This window comes from Lemur catta, chromosome 16 (genome assembly GCF_020740605.2).
Source record: "Lemur catta isolate mLemCat1 chromosome 16, mLemCat1.pri, whole genome shotgun sequence".
Lineage (NCBI taxonomy): Eukaryota > Metazoa > Chordata > Mammalia > Primates > Lemuridae > Lemur > Lemur catta.
In genome coordinates this window covers 40845688-40857951 of record NC_059143.1, presented here as the reverse complement: position 1 = coordinate 40857951, position 12264 = coordinate 40845688, and the positions used below count along the sequence as shown (strand labels likewise).

The window sequence follows — 12264 nt, the reverse complement described above, 5'->3', positions numbered from 1 at the left end:
AAGAAAATAGAAAATATCAATTATCTAATTAACTAAAATGAGATAAAACACTAAATAATCCATTAAACAGAGGAGGGAAACAACTTATTCATCATCATCATCATCTTCACCATCTTCATCTTCCACATCCTCTTCGTCCTCTTCATCTTCCTCATCTTCCTCCTCTTTCTTCTTTTTCTTGCTTTTTCTCAGCCTTGCCAATTCCTTTTTTGCCACATCAGGTTTTCCTTCAGCTCGGTGTGCAGCAATACGCTTTTGTATTTTTCCTTCAGCTTTGCAGCCTTCTTTTCATACGGCTACTTGTCACCTGCAGCAGGGCCAGTCCACATCTCTCCCAGTTCCTTTGCAACACCACCAACGGATAGGCTGGGATGTTCTCCTTTGCTTCGGGGGTGATATTCAGAATAGAACAAGAAAAAGGCTGAAGGAGGCCTCTTAGGTGCACTGTGATCCTTGAACTTCTTTTTTGTTTCCCCTTTAGGAGGGATATAGCTTTTCATTTCTCTTTCATAGTGGGCCGTGTCCACCTTTGCCATACCTTCAAATTTTCCTGTCTCTTTAGCACACATAGTCTTCCACCTCTCTGAGCATGTCTTAGAAAACTCTGAGAAATTGACTGAAGCATCTGGGTGCTGCTTCTTGTGCTCCTCCCAGCAAGTTTGCACAAGGAATGCGTATGATGACATTTTGCCTCTCAGCTTCTTAGGATCTTCTTTGCCCGTATTTAGTTATTTTTCCTTAGCGAGGCCACAGGGTCACCCAGTGCCCATCTAGCAATCACTTGCCCTGGCGCTGTCTTTATAAGTTGGTTCTAGTGCAGATTTTTTTCTTGTTTATAAAGCATTTAACCTCCCTTTACAGAACTCACTCCTTTTAAAGAAAAAAAAAATAGAAATGTAAGGCTGTGTAAGATTTGTTTTTAAACTGTACAGTGTCTTTTTTTGGACAGTTGACACACTATGGAATGTGTCTTTAGATAGCCCTGCCCTGGGTGGTATTTTCAATGGCCACTAACCTTGCCTCAGTATGGGGGCTGTAAATTGGCACAGAAATTTAAAGCAGGTTCTTGTTGATGCACAGAACAATTAGTTGTATATGGGGATGGTAGTTTTTTCATCTTATTATTTGTGATGCAGCTTATATGAAATAATTGTTCTGTTAACTGAATACTACTCTGTAATTGCAAAAAAAAAAAAGGTTGCAGCTGTTTTGTCGACATTCTGAATGCTTCTAAGTAAATTCATTTTTTTATTAGTAAAAAAAACAGAGGAGGGAAATAATGGAAAATTTTGACAAAGTTCTCTCCTTGAAAAGGATATCAGCCCAAGGAACTTTAGAATTTTGTTCTACCAAATTTTAAATAACTGATAATAAATGGATAATAATTTATATTTAAGTAAATACCTAACATTAAAAAATGACTTCAATTTTAAAAAAGAGAAAAGAAAAAAGACACAATCTCAAATTTAACATGTCTTTAAAAGAGGCATATATGACATAGTAATCTTCTAATAGTGTCTTATCCAAAAATAAATGTTCAAATTATAATTTCTCCACTTATGAACCAATGTTGACAGAGTTTGAGATGGAAAATTATGATAATCTCAGTAGATGCAAAAAAATGTGTTTGACACATTTTAAACATCCATTTTCCAGCAAACACGCTCATTGTGCTAGGGATAGAAGAAAAATTTCCAAAGTGAATAAATAAAATGTGAAAACAACTGCTCATTTCCCCGATATCTATTCTCCCCTTCTTCCATGGTGGGAGAAATTTTAGCCAGGCACAAGGTTAAAAAACACATCTGTTGCTCAACAGAAAACCATATTTCTTAGCCTCTCTTGCAGAGGTATTCCCACGAAATCAGGTTTTCTTCAATGGGATGTGGGTATAAGTGATTAGTGGAACTTCTGGGCTGTGTCCTTAAAAAGAGGGATTGTGTACACCCCTTCTACACTTTTACCTTCCTGGCATCTGGAATACAGACATGATGTTGGTGGCTGGAACAGCCATGTGAGGTCATGAGATAGACGTTGTGTGTTTTCTAGGGCAGCACAGTGAGATAGAATGTTACTGAGACCCCAAGAATGACATAGATAAACCATCATACCACCCTGTAGTGCTTACTCCCAGACTTCAGTATGAACCACTATTATTTGGGGTCTTTTTATTATAGCAATTAAACCTATACCCTTACTAATACAGATAATTACCAGAAATCTAAAGCAAGAATCTCCACATTATTTGTTAATAATCTTTATTAAGGCATCCTCAATAAAGACAAGGATGCCTGCTGTTACTGCTACAAATTAACATTATCCTAGCAAACTAGCCAATTCAATAAGGAAAGAAAAAGAATGAAGAAGGAATGAAAGAAACTAAACTGACTTTGCATTCAAATGCATGATGATCTATCAAAAATTTTGAAAGAATCCACTGAAAAATTATTAGATGTTTCTCCTACAAATCCAATGCAAGGTCCATATGAAAGTGTCTATACACAAATAAGATGTAACTTTAAAATGACAAGTAAAAACAAGCTGTAATTCATTTTCATTCTACAATTTTAAAATACCTAGAAATAGATCTAATGAGAAATATGTAAGACCTACATGAAGAGAAATATAAAACTGTATTGAGGGAACTTGACAATGACCTGACTAAATGAAAAGAAGTCCTATGTGCCTTGATTGAAAGACATTATAAAGAGGTCAATCTCTCCAAACTAACCAAAAATACAAAATAACTTTAATCAAATCCCAAAAGAAATATTTTTAAAGGAGTTCTACAAGCTGATTATAGACTTCATTTGAAAGAGAAAATATAAAAGATTGGCTATGAAACTTCTGAAAAATAACAGTTAAAATAGACTTTCCCTACCAGTTACCAAAATATTATATAAACAGAGTAATTAACACAATGTTACATTAGATCTTAGAAAAAATAAAGTCCAAGAATTTGTGTGTGTCGTATTTAGACACACATACATAATTTTAGAATATGGTAGTAGAGACATTTCCAAACATGGCAATAAACTATTCACTTATTGGAACTTGGACAACTATATACTTAGTAGGGAAAAAACAAACTTACTTTTCCCTCACATCATACTTAAAAGTTAAATTCTATGTAGGTTAAAATTTTAAACATTTTTTATCTATAACATTACAGAATAGAAAATTAGAGGAAAATAAGACAAAAATGAAAACTATGATATTGTCACTTGAAAATGAATAACCTCTTAACAAGGAAAGATGATAAAACAATGTTAAAAGAGAAGGAAGAGTTTGAGAGAAAATATTTGCAAAGTATATAGCAGACAAAGACTTAATGTATGTATATATAAAGAGATAAGATAAAATAAGTCCAACTTAAAATCAAGAAATGAATATGAAGAGGAATTCAAAGAAGAAATGCACATGGTCACAAACATTGGAAAATATGTTCCACTTCACTATAATTAGGGAAATACACATTAAAACAGCATTGAGATTGTATTTTTCACCAGATTGGCAAATATTTTAAATTTTCATAACATCCAGTGTGAGAAAACAATTTCTCATTCACTGTTAATAGGAGTGTAAATTGGTACAGCCTTATTCAAGGACAACTTGGCAGGAACTATCAAAATTAAAATTATGAATACACTTTCACCCACATTTCAGGAGTTTATCCTAGAGAAACACTTGCAAATAAGCACAAAGATATCTTCTCAAATTTGTTTTGGCATCATTTTTTATCATAGTAAAAATTTTAAATTGACCTCAGTATCTTCCCAGAGGAGAATTTACTGGCATGAAAAGTTTTTTGTTTTCATTCTACTTTTTAAAATGAGACTATAGTCATGTACCTATGCATTTAAAAACAATAAGTAGTACAAGGTGATAATATTAATGGAAAAAAATCTATGCTGAGAAAGAGTTCTTAATGATGAGATTAATCAATGTTAAATTCCTAAATTGGATGAAGCCACAATTAAAATGTTACCAGGAATGTTAGAAATTTAAAATCATCCTAAAGTTTACTTTGAATAGAAGCCATCAATAATAGTTAAGTAAATTGTAGTACTTCTACTAAGTGTAATATGCAGATACCATCAATAATAGTTACAAAGAGTTTGTGCTAAAATTGAAAAAAACCTGAAATACCCTCTGTATATGATACAATCTCAATTATGTACAAAAATGCAAAAGTTAAAATATATATAATGACTGATAACAAATACACCAAAATCATTAAGTGATTTTACATGAATGATGAGTTATGGGTGGTCCATCTTTTTTTTACATTTTTCTTCATTTTCCAAACTTTCTAAAATAAATGTTTATGAAACCAAAACTTTATTTTATGAAACTGTTTGGAAAAGCTTGATGGCACATTCTGCAACATAAGCTGCCCATGCACAGGGCTCTGGGGATGCTAATTAGAAAATGATGAGTTAATTAAAGTTGTGTGCTTAGTCTCTATGGCAAGGATTTCTTTTAATCCAACAGTGGTTTTCTCTCCATTTGCAGAATGTGGTTTCTGGATGAAAAACTGAGAACAGACTGACCCTCTGGCCACAGCTACTCACGTCAGGGAGGCGCAGTTGCAGGTGCATGCTGTTTGGTTTGGTTTGCCAAGTCAAAATAGTTGTGCTTCCCACTGTGGTGAGAGTTTCCAACTTCAGACAGGGCAACAGAAACTCTAAACAGTTTGCCCTTTGCAGATGTATTGAAATATTACTGAAATTTACTAATTTTCCCTGATGTTTTTTTCCATGCTTTTATCACTACCCTGAAAATAAACAAGGAGGAAAAGGCTCGCCTACCAAATGTGCTCTCCATTACTGAGCAAAAAGGATGTTTTCCTGAGTAGTACTGCTGCTCCAGTGCTTCTGGCTTGACATGAGAGCAAATAGAGAGAAATATAAAAGCCATGCTTTTCCCCTCCAGAACACAACTTTATTATAGGGACTTGAATGAGACAGTGGGACTTGTACCAAAGCCACCATACAGGAAGTCGGGACACTGTCTCACAGGTGACAGCAGGAAGCCCAGAAACCTTGGGACATAATCCCATCCTAACTCCTTCAGGGGCTTTAGACAACCACTTTGTTCTCTAGTTCAGTTTCCTCTCTCCCAATCCCCACCAAGGTGTTTGAGCCTTAATTAGCTACTGCTAATTAGGGCCACAAAGCTGAAAAGCACCATTGTATATGGCAGTGGAGAGATAAATCCCTTCATTATCTCTTAGTGAGGCTTCCATTTGGGGTTGCAGAACACATCCTGGGACCATCTCCTCCTTGGCATAGCATTCTCGAATCACTACCCTCTGCAATCACATCCCCCACCCCAGGCACCATCCCTGCACTGTGGTTTTTGTTGCCTATAGAGAACCAGAAGAGTCTAGTACACAGAGGAAAGCAAGAGGATCTCCAAGGCATTCCAAAATAATTTGGGGGAAATAATTCTAAATGGATACATGTTGTGATTTGGGGCTTTAGTCCTTAAAACTTTCTCAACAGCCTTTTGCTCTTGGATTGAGGCCACTTCGGGCCATTTTTGGAGAGAAAGGGGCTGGGAGAAGACCCCACTAACACTCAGTCTTAAGGATTTACTGAGGCGCCGAAGAGCTATGGCAAGATACGTGGTCATGGTATTTCCTATGCACCCAGACTTGATCTATTACAATAAGCAGGAAACAGAGTCTGAAATGACTTTGAGAATTAAGAAGAGCAAGGTAGAGAAGAAAATGGAGATTCCCTCTCTTGGAATGCACTGTAAACTCCTGGGTTTGTCACTTAAGAAGCAATCCCCAGTCCAGACGCTCAGGGTTTCAAGCCTGTCTTGGCCAGAGGACGGAAGTCAGGGCATCTGTCCTGCAGATGAAGTGCCATGCACCACCTAATTAGCGAACACCCTGTGCGCGGCCTGTGAGCGCTTCTCTTTCTTGCACCAGAATTTCTCCTGAAAAATGTTTGCCTAATGGAGGGGTTGTGATTCTCCACATCACATTGCTGTTCCCAGCTCTGTGCCAAAAGATGCTCAGCACCAAAATAATGACTAATTTAGCCAGCTTCACAAGCCACAGTCCCTGGAGGCATCACCGAGTAGGTCTTTGGACCCAGAACAATATATAAAGTTCAGCGTTAGCACTGTGTGGTCGGAACTTAAAATGTGCTCACTAGACGCGGTTCTAAGGGCAGTAAAAAAGTATAAGTTCCTGTAATTCGTTCCACAGTCAGATTGGCAGTCTTTTTTGGTGGTCTGTGGTGGGAATACACATCATACCATAATAGCAGTCCTGGGACCAGCTGACCAGTAACCCAGCCCCTGGGGAAACAGTGAGCTGGTGTGTAGAAGAGCTGAGCTTGGGCTGGTGGGGGCTGGATGCTGGGGAATATAGAACAAGTGGAACGAAAGAACGGATGTTGGCTCCTGCTTTCAAATAATCTATAACCGTGTCAGAAACTTGCAGTTCACAAGTTAAATATATTATCATAAGGGATGTGTGACTAAGCATAAACACTAACTGTGTAGTTTAGGTTAGAAGCACTATAAAAAATAGGTCACCACTGTGACACTCAAAATGATGGTGATGATTATGACCTATTCATATTCACATAGCTCACTTAATTGTCAATGGCAACTCCATGAGGTGGCTGTTAGAATCTCCATTTTGCAGAGAAGGACACAGAGCCACAGGATAGTTAAATAACTTGCTCACACAGCTAGCAAGGGGCAGTTCAGAATTTGAAACCCTCAATGCCGTGCTCACTCATTGAACAGTGAGGTCAGATGATACAAGACACTGGGTCACAGGCTGCACCTCACTGTGGCTCATAGGCTGAAAGGCATATGCAGATTTTTACTATAAGGATGATAGTTTTCCCCCACTTAAAACAAATTAAGACATTATTTTCATATCATGAATTTTACCTTATTAAAGTATACAGTCCAGTGGTTTTTAACATATTCACAAAGTTGTGCAACCATTACCACTATCTAATGTCAGAATATTTTTATCACCCTAAAAAGAAACACGTACCCATTAGCAGTCACTCCCCATTTCCCCATCCCATCTGGCCCTAGAAACCAGTAATTTACTTTCTATCTCTATAGATTTGCCTATTCTGGATATTTTATATAAATGGAGTCATACAAAATGTGACCTTTTGTGTTGAGCTTCTTTTACCTGGCCTAGTGTTTTCAAGGTTCATCCATGTCATAGCACATAGCAGTACTTAATTTCATTTCATTAGGAAATAATAGTCCATTGCATGGATATATCACATTTTGTTTATCCATTTATCCATTGTTGGGCATGTGGTTTGTTTCCACTTTTGAGCTATTATGAATAATGCTGTGAGTATTTGTGTACAAGTTTTTGTGTGAACACATGTTTTCAATTCTATTGGATGCGTACTTCAGAATTGTTGGGTCATATGGTAACTCGGTTTAACTTTCCAAGGGAGAGCAATATTTTAAAAGACAACTTTCAGTATTCTTAAATTCATTTTTTGCAAGTAAATTATAGACAAACTTTGATATTTTAGAATTCTTTTCAAATGACTTGCTAAACACTACGCAAGTGCCTGCAGTGCACTGGTTTAAAGAAAAGGCCCACAGGAGAAGAGAATAGTCAAGGAGAAATGTTCGTATGATGGTTGTTAATTTCTCAGCAGAAGAGTTAGCATGTAGATCCAACAGAATTGAGCCAAAACAGCTGCTTGTTGTGTGCTTTCTTTGGTGAAGAATACCAAAGAGGCTGGAATATCTGAACTGACTTGTTGTTAGACAGCTTTGTTAAAAGCCACTGTGGATTCCAAAGCACCCCAAGGAGTTGTGCTTTCCATCTTTTTATCTTGATTTAAATTGAAGAAAAAAGAGAGGCAAAAGGAGGGTAGGGGCCTGGAGTTTTTCTGTTGTCAGGAATGTTTTTGCCCATTGTTTGTGTTCAAAGGTGATTTCCTTTCCCTAGGCTAGCGTAGATATTTTCTTGTTGGAAATTTTATAATAAAAATATAACAGTGGCCCCTCTACCCTTATATAAATGGTATGAATAATTATATATCTTTCTAAAACAATCTCAGATCATTCCACCAATTGAACAAGCTGAGCGTGGCAGAAGGGAAGTGGCATCTGATGAACTCACAGGTTGCCCAGATGACAATAACTCTCTCCTTGCTCCCTCCTTCCTTCTTTCTTTAAATACGGTCAGTCCTCAAAAGGATAAACTCATGAATCCCTTGGTGTATGTACCCCACTGGGATGAAAAGGGCTGAATTTACCCATTGTCAGATTATTATTTGTTTTCAGCAAACTCTACTGCTACCAGAAATCTGCATCACATGATCTGAGAGAAGAGAAGATTCCTTCTGCAATATGTTTTCCTTATTAACTGTCTGCCAGGGCTATTATGGAGAGAGAAAACGGAAAACTTCAATCTGTGACCATATGTCCCATGAATGTCCCTCTCTTTGGTTCCCGGAGAATATTCTCTTCTTAATTTCCAAACTTGGTGACTTTGACTAATTTTACTTTTTTTGACCATCAGTACTAGAGTTCATTAATTTACAAATTCTTATAAACTATCTGCTTTGGAAATGAGAGGTTAAATAGTAAAGGGGGGTAAGATTTTGGTTTTGAAATCAGAGAGAGCTGGATTTGGAGACTGTCAGTAGCTACGCTCATGCACGTGCAGGCACACACACATTTACACACATAGATACAGAAAACCACTCAGCTTCTCTGAGTTTGGGATAAATAAAAGGATTGCATGTCAACGTCCTGTAACAGTGCCTGGCTCACAGCAAAAGCTCAGTAAATGAGAGAGATTCTTTCTATTATCTTACCGCTGTGTGATAAATGCTCTAACAACGATATGGACAAGTTGCTGAGTGAACCCAGGCGAGGGGTCAGCCAACCAGCTTCCTTCATTTTCTCACGGCCTTTTTGCTTTCTTTTCCTTTTTTTTCCTGAGATAAAGCTTTGGTGCCCACCGCACTGCACACGGGGTTTGAAATGCTGTCACCCCCTGCTTTTAACATATCTGGTCTGATTTTAACAACTCTCCAGCTTCACAATTAGTACCCCCAACTTGCCCAGCAGTGATGAGAATGAAACCACAGCTGTTGAAGGCCGGGTTCACTCAGGGGCTATTCACAGTGTTAAGGAAGAGCCCCCTTTGTCTCTCCCTCCTGGCATTAGCGTCAGCTCCGGGGGCTCACCATCTCCCACTGCCGGCTCCAGTGCCCGTGGCGCTGGCTTGCTGGGCATGGCCCGCATTAGCTCATGGTCTGTAGCAGAGCTGCAGTTGCAGCTCATCTGATTGATTTGCTTCTGAACACTAGAAAGCTCAACTAGCTCAGCAGCTCTTTATGACATCTGGCACACACAGCAAATTCCTTCCAGCTCAGTTCGTGGAGCTGGGCTCTGTCCTGCCTTAAAACCAGCCCCGGCTCCTCAATTACCTTCTGCCCTTATTCATGCCCTGCCAATTCCTCTTTGCTGGAATCTGAATGAAGCCACTGCATATGCCAAGGCTGAGAATCATTTGCGAGGACCTATGAGTCTCTTCCTTGAAGGCAGAGATGGCACTTGGAATTTGGCCGGCGGAAGCATCATTTGGATAGTGTTCTTTACAGGTAAAAGGAGGAAGATAGAAATCTTCCAAGGAAATCTTCTGCGAGTCTGATAATTCGGGAAAAATTCAGAGCTGTCTGTTCTCTATGACTCTACATTCTCTACATACCCTATGTGCTCTAAAGCCCACAGAGTATGTCTGAAGGAGGACTGTTCTCAACGTACTAACTGGGAAAATGCATTCACCCTAAAATAACTAAGGCCATCGCTTTCTTGCCTTTTAAGATCACCTCATGCAGGAAGGAGCATTTTCTCTCCTTCAGTCCTGAACTCAGAGGACTGTGCTTCTTAGGGAAGTCATCCCAGTAAGACAAGTCATTTCCCCTTCTCTGTAGCAGAGGGAACTGCCACAAGTTGAACACAGTGAAAAATAAACCGTGAGCTTGAAGGAGGAGGAGGGTAGGTGGAGATGTTTACCTCCAGCTTGAGAGAAGCTCTGCAGAAGGCCTCTCTGAGTTTGCACAGCTTCATTTCTTTAATCCCTGGTTTCTCTGCGGTTTTGCCACATGCTTGCCTGGACACATCACACACAACAGCCTTATAACTAGAAGAGTCTCTGGCCCCACAACAACAGGGAGATCTCCCTGAAAATAATCTCCTAAGGGTTGGTCAGGAGCAGGAAATGGGAGTCAAAGGGCACATCTGCAGGAATAATTCCTGTGCTCACACTAGGACTGTCTTCTCTCTCTCCTCTTGTCTTTGATGATAGGAGCTCCAGGCTCCATTTCCTCATTCAGAGGTGAAATTATCCAGATGAGTAGTATCCTTGTAAAAAGGGGCAATCTTAATTATTAAAAGATGCATGCTTATTTCATCATCTAAACAATATTCAGCACAAACAGGTCTCTGGACACCTGAGCCATAAAAGACCATGACATTTGGAAGGTGCTGGGAAAGAGTACTACCCAAGGAACCAGCTACCAGCACAAATTCTGCAGGCTCAGACATCTCTCCACAGCATGTCCCCACTGACCTCCCGTCAGAGCCACTCCTCTGGAAATCCACTCACAGTTCACCCCTCTGCTAAGTTCTGCCCTAGGAATGGAAACATTTGTAGGATGCCATAGATATCTTGGCTGGGTCATCAGCAGAAGTCCTTGTGTATTCATTAGCAATCACTTAGGATGGCTTTGTTAGTATGATTCGGTGGGACAAAAATTGAGTACCATGACTAGAAACATTTTGTTGTTTTCCAGTCTAAGAGGGGGAGGATGCCTAGTGTCTTATCCCATCAGTTCTGCTCAAGTGATTTTAAATCCAAATGGATGTGGTGGGTGGCTCTAAGAAAGAAAAGATACAGATGTGGGACTCAAGAGAAAGGTAAGTGGTAGTTGTAGAAATTCAGTCCAATAGGTGTTCTAGAAACAAGAGCCTCAAAACTATGACATTGTCCCCATCTCTGAGACATTGACAATCCAGCGGGTAGAGCAAACAGATTAATCAACAGTTACAATAGAGTGTGACACAACAAGGTCTGAACAGTTGGATAAGTACTAAAATGAAGGGGAGGTTAATTCTTTCCCAAGATGATGGGGTCAGGGAAGTCAACTCCAGAGAGGTGACTTTGATGAGGCAGGAATAATTGTTACTTTCATTTAAAAGAGGTAGAAACTGTGTCTTGGTGGCTGGGCATGGTGGCTCACACCTGTAATCCTAGCATTCTGGGAGGCTGGGAGGCTGAGGTGGGAAGACTGCTTGAGCTCAGGAGTTCGAGACCAGCCTGAGCAACAGCGAGACCCTGTCTCTGTTAAAAATAGAAAATATTAGCCAGGCATGGTGGCGCATGCCTGTAGTCCAGTTTCTCAGGAGGCTGAGGCAGGAGGATCACTTGAGCCCAGGAGTTTGAGGTTGTTGTGAGCTAGGCTGATGCCAGGGCACTCTACTCAGAGGAATGGAATGAGACTATCTCAAAAAACAAAAAAATAAAAAACATTAAAAAAATCCCTGCGTCTTGGCAAGATTAAATGACTTCCCTAAGGTAACACAGCTATTTAAGGCATGACCAAGGTCTTTCAACTTCTGGCCTAGTTCCATTTCCATGGCATTGTAGCTTTCCTTGGGGGGGACTGGGTGGTAGTGGGAGAGAGAATTAAGTCCGGTTTCTCAGGGGTGGCTGGCTGGGGCTGGTCACAGAAGGTATAAGTCAGCCTTTATGTCCTGATCACAGCAGGAGAAAGCTTAAAATCCCAAACAGGGCAGCTTGCATGTAAGCAGTAGGGGCAGTCACCCATACGGCATGAATACACACACCAAATCTATGGTCTTTATTCTACTGTTATAACTGGTTATAAGGACAGAGTTTCTTTCTGTTTGTCTTCTATGGCATGTGTCTGCGAGCTGGTTCTTTACATCATCACATGATGACTGCTGTGGTTCCAGGCATCAACATCTTTACCCACCAATAATCAGAAATGGAAAAAAAAATAAAAAATAAAAAATAAAGGAATGATTTTATCCTTGAAACTGTTTTTAAAAATCTAAGAAACAATTCCCTGAAGTCACGCCGTCAGACTTTCTCTCACCTATTGGACAGAACTAAGTCACATTCTCTTTTCTAAGTCAATCACTGACAAAGGAAATGGAAATATTATGATTGGCTTTTCCTAACTATTGGGCATGAAGATGAGGCCACCTTTC

The 12264-nt window shown here is 39.4% G+C and overlaps 1 protein-coding gene across 1 annotated transcript; it reads right to left on the bottom strand.

Moving 5' to 3' along the window:
- Nucleotides 1-296: 296 nt before the first annotated feature.
- Nucleotides 297-686, bottom strand: LOC123621635 (high mobility group protein B1-like). Its single transcript, XM_045527511.1, has one exon. The coding sequence runs from the start codon at nucleotides 684-686 to the stop codon at nucleotides 297-299; it is 390 nt and encodes a 129-aa protein (XP_045383467.1).
- Between the last annotated feature and the right edge of the window lie 11578 nt (nucleotides 687-12264).

Coding starts and splice junctions, on each gene's coding strand:
- LOC123621635 (XM_045527511.1), bottom strand. CDS start 686: ATGTCATCATACGCATTCCTTGTGCAAACTTGCTGGGAGGAGCACAAG.